General features: G+C 39.3%; 1 protein-coding gene across 4 annotated transcripts in view; it reads right to left on the reverse strand.

Annotated features, from left to right (window-relative positions):
* Window positions 1-3,577: 3,577 nt before the first annotated feature.
* Window positions 3,578-17,941, reverse strand: part of LOC103509294 (trichohyalin-like) — a 23,530-nt gene continuing 9,166 nt past the window's right edge. For 2 of the 4 annotated variants that reach the window (XM_008473899.2, XM_017444131.2), the window contains exons 2-11: window positions 12,759-13,009; window positions 11,869-12,114; window positions 10,190-10,410; window positions 9,587-9,738; window positions 9,116-9,263; window positions 6,667-6,901; window positions 5,992-6,110; window positions 5,130-5,370; window positions 4,486-4,640; window positions 3,578-4,060 (exon numbers count right to left, since the gene is read on the reverse strand). In XM_008473899.2, the coding sequence (XP_008472121.1) occupies window positions 3,932-4,060; window positions 4,486-4,640; window positions 5,130-5,370; window positions 5,992-6,110; window positions 6,667-6,901; window positions 9,116-9,263; window positions 9,587-9,738; window positions 10,190-10,410; window positions 11,869-12,114; window positions 12,759-12,981 (1,869 nt within the window). In that variant the 5' untranslated portion in view covers window positions 12,982-13,009 and the 3' untranslated portion in view covers window positions 3,578-3,931. Of the gene's footprint in view, window positions 4,061-4,485; window positions 4,641-5,129; window positions 5,371-5,991; window positions 6,111-6,666; window positions 6,902-9,115; window positions 9,264-9,586; window positions 9,739-10,189; window positions 10,411-11,062; window positions 11,284-11,868; window positions 12,115-12,758; window positions 13,010-17,941 lie in introns of all 4 variants that reach the window. The other 2 variants (XM_017444132.2, XM_026823680.1) reach the window with 2 other exon arrangements.

Raw genomic sequence — 17,941 nt, forward strand, 5'->3', positions numbered from 1 at the left:
TGGAGAGGGAGAAATATTTAATTTATTTACACGCTAAGCAGTGAGGGAGCAATATGAAAATGTTGTTGTCAAATGTCAGGGAACTTGACCGCCAGTCCAATCTGTCTATGAAAAAAAGTAAAGTATGAAAGGCCATGTGTGAGGGAGCAATATGAAAATGTTGTTGTCAAATGTCAGGGAACTTGACCGCCAGTCCAATCTGTCTATGAAAAAAAGTAAAGTATGAACACAGAGGAAAGGCTTGGACTGTAAAAAGGACCGAGACGGGACACTTTTCAGTTTGTTTCACAGAAATTTAACGTTGCTCTTTAAGGCCGGGGGCCAAGAAGAGAGTGGAGTTTAAGTTTCAATCTCGCTTTAACCCTTTAACGGTCCGCTTGGCTAATTTTTTTTTGGAATATTTACTTAAAAATCAACCAATCAGATTGCTTAATCCAATAATTAAACTTAAACCGAGTTTAAACTCACTTTGTGACCCCCAGCCCAAGTCTTTACGCTCGAGACGTTTCTTGTTTTCTTTGAATTGGTTTGAACTGAGCTGAACTCATACCTGCCTCTGTGGTGTGGTGGTTCGATTACCGGCCGGGGGCGCATTTTATCCTGAACGGATAAGGTTCGTTCTCGGAACGGCTAGCTTTCTTAGCAGTTACAGTTCCCTCTATCAAATTTCCTCAATCTCTTCATAAAAAAAACCTTTCAAATGACAGAATCCGATAAAATGACAAAACTACAGAATATGAACACAGTATGATTGAAACAAATGATTGAAATTTCAGCATAAAAGACGACATTGCAGTCTAATATGACCTTGACTTTTGAAACAAATAGAAATGGCCTTCACATGCCTACTCGGAAAAAAAGAGAGACTGTTGCCAAAGGCTATAAAAATGACAATCGATACAACAAATTGTCGGTGCAATAACTGAAAATGACGTCAAAAAGGAGACATATTTCTGATATTTTTTATTTGCAATGCCTGCTCAAGTGCAGCATGAATACAAGTTATCGAATCAGATGTTTTTATTTATTTCCCACAGTCATTGCAAATACTTTATATGCCAGCATAAGATAGGTATTTTGTCGGTGATTCAGAATCTTTTCGGAGTCTGGCCTAAGGTAAAAATCAAAGTCGATTTTGAGTTTGCTCTGGCGACAGCCCCTTTTAACGCAGATCCTCATTCATACAGTTTATCCATTGCTTCTTTGGTCTTCTTCTCTTTCTTTTTCCTTCCACTCTGATTTGTGCCACTTTCCTACCAATGTAGTTTTTTCCATCTCTTTGTAAATGTAAATTCAGTTCTTTTGTGTTATTATGTCACAACTTTGGTGCTTACTGCAGCATTGTAGGATTTTTCCAATATATCAATTAATCCTAAAATCCAATGTTTACCTGCTATCTGGCACCGATCGCTATGCGCATTTATATGTCATAGCAACTCACTGCATGATACAAATTTCTTGACCCCGCCGGGAATCGAACCCGGGTCTTCCGCGTGCAAGGCGAGCGCAGTGACCACCTCGCCATGGGAGCTGACCTTTCCATCTCTTTTAAACGAATAAAATTCGATTTGAAAATTTGTGGCTTACGCCCCTTTGTGTTCTGAGGGACGAATTACCTATGTCCCCAAATAACGTCTCTATCACCCACGCTCGTAAATTTACTTTGAATTTGCTGCGTTTCACGTGAAATTTCTTCCTCAGACGATCTCTGCATCTTAACATCAAAGAATACCATCCCTCTTTCTCTCTCTCTCTCTCTCTCTCTCTCTCTCTCTCTCTTTCTCTCTCTCCCTTTCTCTCTCTCTCTCTTTCTCCTGATTCTTTTCTTTTAGTGGCGTGGTATCCTTGAAAGCTGTTTTTTTTTCTTCACTCTTTCCCTTACTACTTACCGAAGATAATACCTTGTAAAGTGGACACCATCACCTGCCTGAGTGGTTTCAGGAGGGCGTGGGTTCAATCCCAGCCGAGGTATGGAATTTTACGCTCAATATAATTTGAGAATTTGATCATAATGCGTTTCTAGATTTTCTAGCTTCCCCCTTTTGATACTCCACTATCCTCTACAGTCTTTACACTTTGTCTTTTGCATACATTCACGTATGTATTGTATTCTACCCAGGTATGCATATAGTTATGCACATATACAACGCCTGTCATCTCTACAACTTGTGTCTTCTGCATATTCACATTTCTCTTTTGCGTATTAGGTAGATCCATTTACGTTAGTTTTTACTTTCCTTATCCTCTTCTTTTTCATTTTGTCTTTGGCTTTCACAACTTTATTTGCCTTTGTCTCTTATCCTATAAGAAGAAAAGAGGGAAGTAATCAATTGACATTTTCGATGGTCAGTTTTTTTAGTTCCAAAACACGTTTTGGGTTCCTTAGAGCATATTAGGTAGATCCATTTACGTTAGTTTTTTACTTTCCTTATCCTCTTCTTTTTCATTTTGTCTTTGGCTTTTCACAACTTTATTTGCCTTTGTCTCTTATTCTATAAGAAGAAAAGAGGGAAGTAATCAATTGACATTTTCGATGGTCAGTTTTTTTAGTTCCAAAACACGTTTTGGGTTCCTTAGAGCCTAAGTCTAAAGCCATTGGTCCGTGTGTCATAACGGTAAGATCGAGAAACCCCAAATTTGGTATGAAGCCCTCACATATGATTGAGATCGGTGCAGCGGTTCAACCGCTGCGGTTGGTGGTGTTTCGACCAACTTTTGGCAGCGCTATTTCGACCGTCTTTTCTGAATTGACCATTTACCAATTTTATCCAATATTTCCCCTATTCAATACCATTTACCCTATACAATCCAATACATACCAATTTATCCAATTACAAAAAATAAGCATTATTCAATAGCAGAAGTAAAGTCGTGTGATGTTCACACCAGATTTTTTTTGCATTGAGAATATTGTCTTCAAAGGATGTGTCTCTCGGCTCTCTCGCGTTCATGTTTTGCTGCAATGAAGTCAAACGATTTTGCTTCTGGGCTCGACTCCGTATTTCTTAACCTTGTTCGAATTGAAAAACCCACGTAATACCTCATTTATACTGCTAGGAGACTGAAAAGTCCCTTATCCCCCGCAGTCTAAGATCTTCTGTATTTGATACCTCATTTATACTACTAGAAAGAGACTGATCCTTTGCCCCCCGGAGTCTAAGATCTGTATTTGATAGGAAGGTAAGTTTACAAGAGTATCAAATGCAACCTTGTTCATTTGCAACAGGTAGTCGCTTTATTGAGACTTTTCTGGGAAACACTTTCAATTCTGGAAAAGACTCCCTCCTTTCTGTTTTAATGAGTATCTTTTATTTCATTTTTTTTTTTTTTTTTTTTTTTTTTTTTTTTTAGACTCCCTCCTTTCTGTTTTAATGAGTATCTTTTATTTCATTATTTTTTTTTCATGACTCCTTTTTTTACAAGTTAGCAAGGTCTTTTGACTTGTTTACTGATGCATGTATTATTATGAACCCATCAAATATACCAGACCTTGTTTAGACTGCTGAGGTAAAGACACAATGTTGGTCATTCAAAATTTTTAATGAATCCCACCATGATAAAAAGAAAAGAGGAAGACTCTTACATCTGTGATGAATTGAACTGACCACTGTCCATATTTATTTTTCACAATCAAATAAAACAAAAATATCCACAACCAAAATGTCTTGATCAACTTTGAATCCTGCAATCTTCTTGAGCCCTTATATGTATAGGCTTTGATATACCTACTTACACCTTGTACAAATTAAGAATCATGAATTTGTGCTGTGATGAAAATGCTGATAAAGACTCCTCCTTGGGTATTAGGACTCCTCCTTAGGTGTTAGGTTCGTAGAAAAACCTTCTACGAACTCCCTCAATTTTTGTTTGACTTTTGCTGTGAAAGTGTGAACTTTTCCCTCCTTTCTCGGCTTTCGATAGTTGTGCTGCTTTATTCCTCGGCTTTAGGGGTTGTGCTGTATCTGTACACCTTGTACGAGTTGAGGAATCCTTTGAACTCGTTGATCTTCTTGTTCACCAGACTCGCCTTCTCGTAGTGGTGAACGTTGTCATGCTTCACCTAAAAAAGAAAATGTAAAAATAGTAATAAAAATAAATATGTCAAAATATATGAGACCTTGGTTAGACTGCGGGGGTGAAGGGACTTTTCAGTCCTATCCCAGCAGGATAAATTTCAGACATAGGTATCTATAATTTTTCTTTTTACTCTGATAATGCCGCCACTGGTCGCTACTCGATTAAAGTAGCTACTCAATTGTCCTCACGAGGCTGAGTGCACCCCCGAAGCACAGAGCCGAAAAAACTTCGACCCCGCCGAGAACCCGGGACCTCCGGAGTGCACTTTCCTTGTCCTCTTTGACCAATGACCGTGTCAGATACTACTCTTCCAATATTTTGCGATTCGGATCGCCGCATCATTTGCTAGCCGGAGTACAAGCCTAGTGTGATACCCACTCGGCCACGGAGGTTGCTTTCGTTCTTTACCTTGTCTTCCCAGTCTTCGATCTGCTTGCGTGCGCCTTCCAGTTGGTAGATGTCTCGTACGTGGCTGCCTTCTCGCTTGGCCTTGTCTAGTTCGTTGGTGAGGTGGGTCTTCAGCTCGTCAATCTCCATGAGCTGGCGCTCGTGGGTGTTGTAGTCTGAGGGAAGAGAGTTGAAAGGGTAAACCGGCTGTTTAGTACGTAAGCCTATGTGCCAGATTGTGCCAGCCTAGTTAGCTTAGACTCTAAGGCGCGCTAGTCTCTAAGCCTTAGAGTCTAGAGCGCCTGCCTTGTAACCGCTAAGTCACAGCATCGATTCCTGCCCGGGTCGGACTTTATTCTAAACAATTAACACTAAGGTTCGTTCTGAGAACGGCTTTCTTTTTCCTATCCTGTCTAATTGAATTGCATTCTTTTTAATTTCGGGAAGATGAGACCTCAGTAGTTACAGTTCCCTCAAGCAAACATAAAGAAAGCACAAAAGATTGCAGACATATTGGTTTAAATAGAATAAGACCAAAGAGTCCCTTTATCCCAGCAGTATTCTAGTTACCGTGGTCAGATTCTCAAACAATATTGAGGATCAAGTTTAACACCTCGGCTGAGGGATTGAACCCACACCATCCTGTTTACCAAGAATCAACTCACCCTCATGTTCTTCCTCTTCATCGTCCTCATCTTCATCCTTGTACACACTGCTGTCATACTCCTCCTCTGCCTCCTTCTGCCGCACCAGGTTGTCTCTCACTTTGTTCACCTGCTTGTTGAAGTTCTCCTTTACGTACAGGTATCGCTTCTTGGCGTTCTCGAACGACTCTTCGTTACGGTGGTGTCCGTGGACCACGTCAGCTTTGAGTTCCGCCATGAGCTTTTCGCGGAGAATGTTCACCTGGAATCGAACGAAGTGAGTTGGACATTTAAACTTCAATGGTGGCCACTCACGCTCAGACCGCGGTCTATCGGATTTTCTGAGCGTGGGTGGCGAAAAATCTCGAGACCTAGGTCTCTCAACTTGACAGACCTAGGTCTGAAGCCTTTTTCGCAACACACCTTTTGACTGTCTGACATACGGTCTAAGCGTGAGTGGCTGGCACAATACATTAAGAAATGCTGAATTTTATTGATTTTAGCTCTTGGACTAATAGATCTCTTTTTAGTGAGTGAAGCTCACAGTTCCAGTATTTTTGCAAGGTATGCTAGCGTCATGACTCAGGGTTTGGTTTCCATTCCTGTCTGCTCAACCCACTAAAGCTTCTTCCAGGAACAACGACACTGCTTGATTAGGATTCATAGTCACTGGTTTCAAGACGTTGAGTGCACCTTTTCCTAACGATTACTGAAGTTAAATCAACGCCGTGTACGATTTGTGACCATTTATGACATCCTGTTCAGTTAAATTATTAAGTTTGGTACATTACCTTGTCAGCAATAACGTTTAGGGTGGAATTGACAGGCGGACCTGATCAGATGTAACTGTCAGAACTACCTGATATCAAGTTTGGTTCATTACCTTGTCGGCAATCACGTTGAGGGTGGACAGTTTCATTTCCTTGTCGGATTTCACTTTCTGTTCCCATTGGAGGAGCTCGGTTTCCAGTTTCTCCAGAGATGCCAGGTCCTTTTCGTCTCCTGTGAAAGAAGTTAAGAAGTGACTCTACAATAATCTGATGTAGCTAAACTTATTTACTTTCCGTCTCCGTGAGATAAGGATAGCACCTATCTCACGGTGTACGTCTTGATAGAAAATCAAAGTAGACCTGACGATCTTGATTTTCGATCTTCAAAGTGGACCTAACATTTTTGATTTTCGATCTTCAAAGTATACCTAACATTCTTGATGTTAGATTTTGAAGATGGCAAAATAACTAAATAACTAAAAACTTCTTCTTTTTTTTATTAGCCTGCTTATACCACGGTGATGGTGTCCATGTTCTCATTAATTCGTCTTGGTATTCACTTATTCTTTCGTTGAGGATTGAATCCTTAGAAAAAGTGATAGGTTAGTACTTAACTGCCACGAATCTTGCAGCTCCGCACACAATTTTACAATCACCAAAATTTTCTACCACCAATAATATTCAAAATTTCAAGTCAAGACGCCTATGAACCGACAAGAAATGCCTATAGCTATGTACAGAAAAGAAATGTCTATGAAACTGTCGATGGGATGTTCGAAAGTACTTACCTTCTTTCTTGGTCCTCTCAATCTCTCTCTTAATATTCTCCTTCAGGATGTTAATCTCAGCCAGTTGCTTGTCCAGACTCGCCAGCTCCTGTTTCTTGTACTCATCCTCTTTGTCCTTCTGCTCCTTGGCTTTCCTGTGTTCCGCTAAATACTTCTCGTAGATCGCCTTGTGCCTTTCCTGCTCCTTTCTCTCTTGTTCGCGGCGCCTGTGCTCCATTTCCGCCCGTTTGGCGGCCTCCATCTGCTGTTAAGCTAACAGGTTGTTAAGTTCCATTTGATTTGTATAGTTTTAACAGGCCTGTTAAGCAAACAGATTGTTAAGTTCCATTTGATTTGTATAAGCTTAAGAGGACTTATCAGCTAACAGACTTTTAGGGATAAAAAGAAGGTTAGTGACACCCACCCTCAGTGGTGCAGTGGTTAAAGCATTGGCCTTTGGATCTGGAAATTGGTCCAAGTCAAGTCGTGAATTTTAAATCTATGTTTTCAATCAAATGGAAGTAGTTATACCTAACGATAATAAAAACATCTAATCAACTACATCTTTTACCTCTATGATGAACTGTATCAAATGCATTGCTACAAAACGCATTGCAAGAAAGAAAGTGTTTTAGTATGAAATGAAAAACTCCATTACTCTAAAGGAAAACAGTCCCATAAAGTAGTGAGATGATAATGTGGGGAAGAATAAAAAGTTTAAAATAAAAACAAAAGTCTAAATAAATACCTTGAAGTCAGTGTGGGAACTTTGATGAGATATGTGACCATAAACTTGAAAAGTCTTGGAAAATAAACTTGAAAGTCTTAGGGGCTATAAACCTTCCCTATAAACCATAGGCGGTGGCGTGGGGTGACATTTTCAGAAGGGGAAGCTACTTATAAACTCATGTACAATATTTAGAAGAAAAATCGAAGGGAAAAGCTGTATTTTCCTTTCGGAAACTGAAACGATTTCTCCTTATCAAAATGGCGCGCCATCCTGAAGCGAGACTAAATTGGGGAGCGGAAAAATACGACTAGAAATGGAAGCACTTTTTTTCATCGTTTTCATATAGGACACACCTCTGAACATACCTATGTGAAGTGTGTTTCCTATAAACCGTAAAATGGATATAACGTATATAGTCCGTCCCTTATACCTTTTATTACCTTTAGTAATAATAAAGGAAGGACGGACTAAAAATCGAAGGGAAAAGCTGTATTTTCCTTTCGGAAACTGAAAGGATTTCTCCTTATCAAAATGGCGCGCCATCCTGAAGCGAGACTAAATTGGGGAGCGGAAAAATACGACTAGAAATGGAAGCACTTTTTTTTTTCATCGTTTTCATATAGGACACACCTCTGAACATACCTATGTGAAGTGTGTTTCCTATAAACCGTAAAATGGATATAACGTAGACAATACCCTTAAAAAAGACAACTAAAAGTCTTTCGAATGTGGGTTGTAAAATATAAAACGAGGATTACTGTCCGTCCATTAAATTTCGTACCTGTGGTGGCTGTGGTCTGTTCCTAAGAACTGGACCTGGCATTTCGCAAATATTATGACGTCAGAGCTACCATTACAATGGTTATGTAATGTTTTTCAAGGTTTTCCCGTTACGTCACGTCATAATGTGCGAAATTTAAAGGTGCAAAGTTTCTCTCAGGGATAAATCACTCCTGTCTTCTTTAAGGCCTAGACTTTTCAAGTTGGATTATGTTTTGAGCTATAACACAAATAATATTCTTGATCTAGGTAGATCAATATTTTAGATTATCAGAACTGATACCCAAGTTGAATTAAGCTCTAGCCACATCGTGTTAGGTGTCAATGACTCTTAATTGCTATTGGGGGTGACGCCCTTTTTAAGCAAAAACACCTTTTTTTCTGTAAGGCGCCTTGAACCTTTAAGTTGTAACTGGTTCCTACTAAAGTAATTGCTTTGTTCTTGCTTTCAGAAAACAATAATACTGAAATGTTACCGAAAAAATGTCATATCCACCCGAAAAAATCGTATCGTGCGTAAGTTGGAACACTCATTTAAATTGCATTGCCTACATAGACATTTTGTGTCATTCGGGGAAAAAATCGTGTCATGTTTAGTGGGAACACTGTCATTTAAATCGGATGAAACTCACGACAAGTGGGAACGGGCCTCATCTCGTATTCGATCTCTTGAACCTGGTAGGTACACACACTTTACGATTTGTCTGCAGACTTATATTCTACTAAGTCTCACATCTCACAACCTTGTATTTCGACAGATCGCATATGTGTACGGCGGAAGTTGAGCTATTCATTTCTCGGCAAAGTCAAGGCTTATTTTGGAAGAGTTTTTGGTAGTAATAGCCATTTGACAGCTTTCCTGTGTTCCGCCAAATACTTGTCGTAGATCGCCTTGTGCCTTTCCTGCTCCTTTCTCTCTTGTTCGCGGCGCCTGTGCTCCATTTCCGCCCGTTTGGCGGCCTCCATCTGCTTCAGGGCGTACGCCTTGCGTGCTTCCTCTTCCTTGCGTTTGCGCTCCTGGACTTCGCGCAGGAACTTCTGGTATTTGTCCAGGTGGCCTTCGAGTCCTTCCTTGTTCTCCAGGGATCTGAAAACGGCGTTGACAACCCTGCAGGTGTTATTATGCAAGCTGGGGGATTTTTAAATGGCCCCCACTGAGACTGTATGAGATTTACGTGAGTAGGCGGCCAGCTTATCGCCGAATGGAGGGTAAAAACCCTCGTCATTGAAAATCTTGGCAGTTACCTATACAGTGACTTCAAACCCCCTAAAAACCTCTTTCATGGTGCAGTTTCATAAAATACTAACTTGTAATACAGAGTCTCTTATGCATAGTAAGAAACATTTGTTAATTTTTCTCACGTTACTAACCATCCTACATCCTATTAGGCCATTACATACTATGGAGCTATGGACACCTTATCTACTCACTTGATATATTCCTTGTGAATTTCTCCCTCTCTGTGCTGGTTGTTCTTGTAGTATTCCTGCATTTTCTTTCTCATCTCCAGATACTTCTGGTAGACAGCGTGGAATCTCTGCTGCAGCTGTTGTGGGTTCATACGGTGGTATTGTTTGAAGATCTGAAAAACGGCGGAGGACAAGAAGGATTGACCAACATTTTAATTAAGATATGTATGTCACATATTTACATAGATAGAAACATTTGTCATATTTTGTTTAACATGTGTGAAATTTAGATCGATTACACATCAAGATAGACTGCTCTTCACTAGTTTTACTGTTATTTTTGAGGTACTAAAGTACTTTTCTTTTCAAACCAATAAATCGTTTTCTTTTACTAATATTTGGCGACATTTCTAGAACTCTTCAACCTATCCTCTATTATGACATGACTATGACTATCAGTTCCTCTTCACAGTTTTTCTTTTCTTGTTTACGTCTTTAAACATCTTTTAATTCCTCTTCCCTTGAGCTCTTTTTCTTTTTTTCACTCATTCTTTCAAAACCCCGTCAAGTTTGTTTGTTTGTTTGTTTGTACTACATACATATTTCTAAATCTCTACCATTTACCTGGTCAGGCGCTTCCCCGGTCAGTTTGGACTCCATGATGGCGCGTCTGTAGAAGTGATAGTTCAGTTTCTCAATCGCCTCCTGGCGTTGTTTCTCCTTCAGGATCTCGTCTTCCCGTTTCTTCTCCTCGTTGGACGACACATCCTCGTAGACAACTGCGGCCTCTATCGTGTCATCACCGTGACTGTCGCAGTTGCCACGACTGTGGCATTTCTCGTGATCTGGAAAAGATCGTCAAGTTAAGGTCTTTTTTTAAGGCTTTCTTTTGAGTGGCAGGGTTTTCCTGGAGGAGCTCTTCCACCCAACCACTAAATTTTCTTCTTTCACTGTGAGCCTTTAAGATATTGCACTAGGGAGGTCTTGAATGCCTGGAATCTCTGCTGCAGCTGTTGTGGGTTCATACGGTGGTATTGTTTGAAGATCTGAAAAACGGCGGAGGACAAGAAGGATTGACCAACATTTTAATTAAGATATGTATGTCACATATTTACATAGATAGAAACATTTGTCATATTTTGTTTAACATGTGTGAAATTTAGATCGATTACACATCAAGATAGACTGCTCTTCACTAGTTTTACTGTTATTTTTGAGGTACTAAAGTACTTTTCTTTTCAAACCAATAAATCGTTTTCTTTTACTAATATTTGGCGACATTTCTAGAACTCTTCAACCTATCCTCTATTATGACATGACTATGACTATCAGTTCCTCTTCACAGTTTTTCTTTTCTTGTTTACGTCTTTAAACATCTTTTAATTCCTCTTCCCTTGAGCTCTTTTTCTTTTTTTCACTCATTCTTTCAAAACCCCGTCAAGTTTGTTTGTTTGTTTGTTTGTACTACATACATATTTCTAAATCTCTACCATTTACCTGGTCAGGCGCTTCCCCGGTCAGTTTGGACTCCATGATGGCGCGTCTGTAGAAGTGATAGTTCAGTTTCTCAATCGCCTCCTGGCGTTGTTTCTCCTTCAGGATCTCGTCTTCCCGTTTCTTCTCCTCGTTGGACGACACATCCTCGTAGACAACTGCGGCCTCTATCGTGTCATCACCGTGACTGTCGCAGTTGCCACGACTGTGGCATTTCTCGTGGTCTGGAAAAGATCGTCAAGTGAAGGTCTTTTTTTAAGGCTTTCTTTTGAGTGGCAGGGTTCTCCTGGAGGAGCTCTTCCACCCAACCACTAAATTTTCTTCTTTCACTGTGAGCCTTTAAGATATTGCACTAGGGAGGTCTTGAATGCCCCTAGACTTTGTGTGTCTCTTATATCCCTATGAAGATCCCTGTTCCCACTTGTCGTTCGGAAAAAATCGTATCGTGCGTAAGTTGGAACACTCATTTAAATTGCATTGCCTACATAGACATTTTGTGTCATTCGGGGAAAAAATCGTGTCATGTTTAGTGGGAACACTGTCATTTAAATCGGATGAAACTCACGACAAGTGGGAACGGGCCTCATCTCGTATTCGATCTCTTGAACCTGGTAGGTACACACACTTTACGATTTGTCTGCAGACTTATATTCTACTAAGTCTCACATCTCACAACCTTGTATTTCGACAGATCGCATATGTGTACGGCGGAAGTTGAGCTATTCATTTCTCGGCAAAGTCAAGGCTTATTTTGGAAGAGTTTTTGGTAGTAATAGCCATTTGACGGACATATTTGTTTCTCAACTTACTCTTTCCGTGGCGCAGTTGCTCCTCAATGGCGGTGATGTTGCGCATCTTTTCGACCATCTTGGCGTCAATTTCGCGCTTGTACTCGTCGAGTCCGTTGCATTTCGAGCAGGTTTCCGGATGCTTGGTGCGCGCCCAGACGCGTTTCAAGAAAGGCAGATTGTTGACTTCCTTGAGATGTTCGGGGTCCCATTTGATCTGCTTCTTGCGAGACACCTCGTCGTGGTGGAACTGCGGCACTTGAGAGCCTGCGGACATGCGGCATGAAAAGTCAAAAGCGTGTGGACATGCGGCATATTTTAAACATGAAAGAGTTAATAGGTACTACAGAAATGGTCAGACAACATTTATGCATAAAACTATGTTAGATGACTTGAGAGCCTGCGGACATGCGGCAAATTTTAAACTAAATTGCAAGAGTTCATACTTCAAACTACAGAAATGGTCAAACAACATTTATATATAAAATTATAAAAATATTAGATGAAAAATTTCTTCTAAGTTGGTAAAACCTGGTAGGGTTTCCATTACCGCTGCCGGGTTCTCCCGCTGAATAGCGAGGGATAGATATCCTTTGTGTGTGAAAGGCAGTGGCCCTTTTGACTCCCGTAGGTTCCATCAGTCTCTTTCCGAAAATTGTCACATAAGTGCGAATCGGGATTGTAGTTTAGAACAAAAATGGATTGTTTGACCATCTTATCGTTGCCCCGGACATTAGTCCTAAAGGTGTGTCCGAACATATTCGATCGATGAGGTGAAGAGCTGAATCTATGTTGTCGAGGCAGTGTGAACCGTTCAGTCAACATCGATCGACGGCCGGTCGACTATGAGTGGACATACCTTAAAATAAAACCTCAAGATATAACTAGGATCGGTCAATTCGATCACTCACCAAACAGTTTTCTCTGCAGGAACGGCATGTCTTCGTACGCCTTGGTCCTGTTCTCCGCATACTCGCCAATATAGTTGTTCAACTTGGTCAATCGTTCCTCCGGGGTCTTCAGCGGTTGCAGACCCTTGAAGAATTCGTTGGGGATGGTGTGGTCATCGATGTAGAATTCGTTGGCCCCGATGAGTTGCACCAGGAGCGTCGACACTAGCGCTATCTTCAACATGGTTGTTCCCCCCTCAGAGAAACTGAAACTACAAGACTGAGAATTGGTTTTCTATTCTACTTTAGGGAAAAACTAGCCTCTCAGTGGATTTCACCAATATTTTTTCAGCCCTTCTTAGGCCTGTTAAGCTAACAGGCTGTTAAGTTCCATTTGATTTGTATATTTTTAACAGGCCTGTTAAGCTAACAGGTTGTTAAGTTCCATTTGATTTGTATAGTTTTAACAGGACTGTTAAGCTAACAGGTTGTTAAGCTAACAGGTTGTTAAGTTCCATTTGATTTGTATAGTTTTAACAGGGCTGTTAATCTAACAGGCTGTTTAGTTCCATTTGATTTGTATAGTTTTAACAGGGCTGTTAAGCTAACAGGTTGTTAAGTTCCATTTGATTTGTTTAGTTTTAACAGGGCTGTTAAGCTAACAGGTTGTTAAGTTCCATTTGATTTGTATAGTTTTAACAGGGCTGTTAACCTAACAGGTTGTTAAGTTCTATTTGATTTGTATAGTTTTAACAGGGCTGTTAAGCTAACAGGTTGTTAAGTTCCATTTGATTTGTATAAGCTTAAGAGGACTGTTCAGCTAACAGACTTTTAGGGATAAAAAGAAGGTTAGTGACACCCACCCTCAGTGGTGCAGTGGTTAAAGCATTGGCCTTTGGATCTGCCTTCCTTTCCCTCCCCCTTTTTCTCTTTACTCCCTCCTTAATATCTTTGTCCGTCACTCCTATCCCTATCTCTTTCTCTCCCTGCCTCTAATCTGTCTTCTTCTTAATCTTGCTTTTTTCCCCTCCCTCTTTCTTTCTCTCCCTCCCTCCTCCTCCTTTTCTTCTATTTCATTGCATGTTACTCCCACTTGTTATCTTTCTTTGTCTCTCTCCATTTCTTTACATTTTGTTCTCCTGTAAAATAACTACCTCTGTTTCTCTCACGCTCCCTCTGGCACTCTTTATCTCTATCCTTCTCGAACACACCCACATAGAAAACGATACATATTTCCTTTTCTTCTCTCCCTTTTTGTCCCCCTCTCTCTCTCCCTCGCTCCCTCCCACCTTCTTTCTCCCCCCTCTCCCTTCCTTTCTCTCTCTCTCTCTCTCTTCCTCTTGCCCTCTCCTTAACCTCGTCTTATCTCTATCTTTCCTTTCCTCTCCCTCTCTTTTCCCCTCCCTCCCTCCTCTATTTTTCCCTCTCCTCTCCTTCCCTCCTCCCTCTCTCTGTCCCTCTCTTTCTCTCTCTCACCCTCCCTCTATTACTCTCCCTCCTTCATTTTCTCTCTCTTTTACCCTCCCTTTCTCTTTCTCCTTCTATGTAGTTTCTTCTCCCAGCACATTTACTTGTAATGTTGTTGTTAGTTTTGCGAACATGACTGCATGTCTGACATTCTCTCTCTCTCTCTCCCTCCCTCTCTCTCTCTCTCCCTCTCTCTCTCTCCCTCTCTCTCTCTCTCTCTCCCTCTCTCTCCCTCTTTCCCTCTGTCTCTCATTCTGACTCTATCTCATTCTCCCACTTTATTTTCCTCTCTCTTTTTTTACTTTTTTTTTCTCTCACTTCATTATCCCTTTTCTCCTCTCTCTCTCTCCCTCTCCTTTCTCTCTCTATCTCTTTCTCTCTCCCTCTCTCTGTATTTTCTCTTCTTATTTTCGTTCTAGATTTATAGTGATTTCATCACGTACTGAACTTGAACTATCCGCCATGTTGTATTAAATTGTGCATTTTCTCTCTCTCTCTCTCTCTTGCTCCCCCCCCTCTCTCAGATTGGATGTAATCTTCTTACTTTGTCTTCTTCAGCTTCTTCTACGTTTTTCTCACTTGTTTTTCCTCTTCTTTTTCTTCGTCTCCTCCCCCTCCCCTTTTTCTTTTTCGTCGTATTCTTTTTATTCTTCTTCTTCGTCTTATTCTTCTTCGTCTTCTTCTTGTTCTTCTTCTTCTTATTCTTCTTCGTCTTATTCTTCTTCATCTTATTTTTCTTCGTCTTCTTCTTTTTCTTCTTATTCTTTCTCTTCGTCTTCTTTTCCTACTCCTTTTATTTTTTGAAATCTCAAATTATTGACACTTGCACTTTTTTTTCTCTCGTCTCACGTTTCTTTTCTTAACCCTTTATCGTATAAGACGTCTTTTTTTTTAATGCCTGGGGAACTAGAGCAGACAATTTGGACAATTTTACTGTCGAAAAAGAAAAGGGGAAAACAAAGATTGCCTGAAAGAACTTGCCAAACAAACTTTAGAGGATGTGTCAAATTTCCCAATACAGTTTAGGAATCTTTTTATTCAAAACAAGGGTTAAACATGTCTCCTTCAAAGCATCAATTTTTTTGGCATATCACAAACAACACGTCATACAAAACGCGAATATTTTGTTTGGAAAGAAAATACTATTTGAAATCTCGGTGATTTTTGGCGTTCAAAATTTTAAAAAATCCCTCTTTTATACTTTTTATTGCTTTCTTGACACTTATAATTTTATTTTACACATTCTATGTTCACTTTTTGCAGATATTTTTGTACAGTTGTATGTCTCGTATGTAAATGTTATTTGATGTCTTGACAGAGCCTTCATATTTTGCCAATATAATTACACAATTTTCAAATACTGACTTCCTCGTTCCTACGATATTATGCCCTTGAATCTTGAACACCTGTCAAGAGATCCAAAACTCATGTGTGCTTAAAATTTGCGAAATTTTACCTATTTTCCAAAATTCAAACTTTGGTAAAATCTGCTGAAATATCTTCTTCTTCTTATTCTTCTTCGTCTTCTTCTTCTTATTCTTTGTCTTCGTCTTCTTTTCCTACTCCTTTTATTTTTTCATCGTTTTCATATAGGACACACCTCTGAACATACCTATGTGAAGTGTGTTTCCTATAAACCGTAAAATGGATATAACGTAGACAATACCCTTAAAAAAGACAACTAAAAGTCTTTCGAATGTGGGTTGTAAAATATAAAACGAGGATTACTGTCCGTCCATTAAATTTCGTACCTGTGGTGGCTGTGGTCTGTTCCTAAGAACTGGACCTGGCATTTCGCAAATATTATGACGTCAGAGCTACCATTACAATGGTTATGTAATGTTTTTCAAGGTTTTCCCGTTACGTCACGTCATAATGTTCGAAATTTAAAAGTGCAAAGTTTCTCTCAGGAATAAATCACTCCTGTCTTCTTTAAGGCCTAGACTTTTCAAGTTGGATTATGTTTTGAGCTATAACACAAATAATATTCTTGATCTAGGGCGAAATTTAAAGGTGCAAAGTTTCTCTCAGGGATAAATCACTCCTGTCTTCTTTAAGGCCTAGACTTTTCAAGTTGGATTATGTTTTGAGCTATAACACAAATAATATTCTTGATCTAGGTTATTCTTCTTCGTCTTCTTCTTCTTATTCTTTGTCTTCGTCTTCTTTTCCTACTCCTTTTATTTTTTCATATTTTTTGAAATCTCAAATTATTGACACTTGCACTTTTTTTTTCTCGTCTCACGTTTCTTCTCTTAACCCTTTATCGTATAAACCGTCTAATGCCTGGGGAACTAGAGCAGACAATTTGGACAATTTTACTGTCCAAAAAGAGAAGGGGAAAAGAAAGATTGCCTGAAAGAACTTGCCAAACAAACTTTAGAGGATGTGTCAAATTTCCCAATACAGTTTAGGAATCTTTTTATTCAAAACAAGGGTTAAACATGTCTCCTTCAAAGCATCAATTTTTTTGGCATATCACAAACAACACGTCATACAAAACGCGAATATTTTGTTTGGAAAGAAAATACTATTTGAAATTTCAGTGATTTTTGGCGTTCAAAATTTTCAAAAATTCCCTCTTTTATACTTTTTATTGCTTTCTTGACACTTATAATTTTATTTTACACATTTTTTGTTCACTTTTTGCAGATATTTTTGTATAGTTGTATGTCTCGTATGTAAATGTTATTTGATGTCTTGACAGAGTATAATTACACAATTTTCAAACCAATAATTACACAATTTTCAAATACTGACTTCCTCGTTCCTACGATAGTATGCCCTTGAATCTTGAACACCTATCAAGAGATCCAAAACTCATGTGTGCTTAAAATTTGCGAAATTTTACCTATTTTCCAAAATTCAAACTTTGGTAAAATCTGCTGAAATTTTCCATACCGGTTCTTTTTAGGGTGTAGATCAAAAGTGTCTGCGGGCCAAAGCTCGAGAAAGGTGCCGTTTTTGCGCTAGACAGGGGTAAAATATGCGAAATATTGTCAATTTTTCAAAATTCAAACTTGGGTAAAATTAGCTCAAATTTTCCATACAGGTTCTTTTCAGGTTGTAGATCAAAAGTGTCTATGGGCCGAAGCTCGAGAAATGTATAGTTTTTGCGTTAAACGGGCCGAATTTAGCAAAATTTTACTATGGGCCGAAGCTCGAGAAATGGCCGAAGATTGAGATGTGTTGGCCTTTTTGCCAACTTCAAACCAACTACAACTCCTCAATATTGTTCTTACGAAACTGCTAGCACCTAAGAGAAGGAAATACCTTTTTTTTCTCACAGCCAGAGTCTGTACTGCTGTAACAACCAAGACCTCTTGTTACATTTTGGGTTAATATCAAGAAATCAAACTGATTGGGTTAAAGCAAAGAATAAACATTTGTTCTATCAAACTCAATAACAACAATAACTCTATGCATCACACAAAATGGTGGTAAACAATCAAAACGAAAACGTCATCTCTTGGAAATATATTTATTCTGTCAATAAATGAGAATAAACTTTTTGAATAAATAACTAATAAATTACCAACAAAAGTTCAAGAACTAAAACCATAAATTTTCAAACCCGTGACAATCCTAGATTCCTACACATCACACACAGAACTTTTGTGCAAATATTTACATCGTATAGATTAATAGGTTTTCCTGTAACTCGTCGGCCATTTTTTTTTTTTTTTTTTTTTTTTTTTTTTGTACCCCCACCCCCTTTTTAAACTTTTAAAAAAAAA

This window comes from Diaphorina citri, unplaced genomic scaffold, assembly GCF_000475195.1.
Source record: "Diaphorina citri unplaced genomic scaffold, Diaci psyllid genome assembly version 1.1 scaffold484, whole genome shotgun sequence".
Classification (NCBI taxonomy): domain Eukaryota; kingdom Metazoa; phylum Arthropoda; class Insecta; order Hemiptera; family Psyllidae; genus Diaphorina; species Diaphorina citri.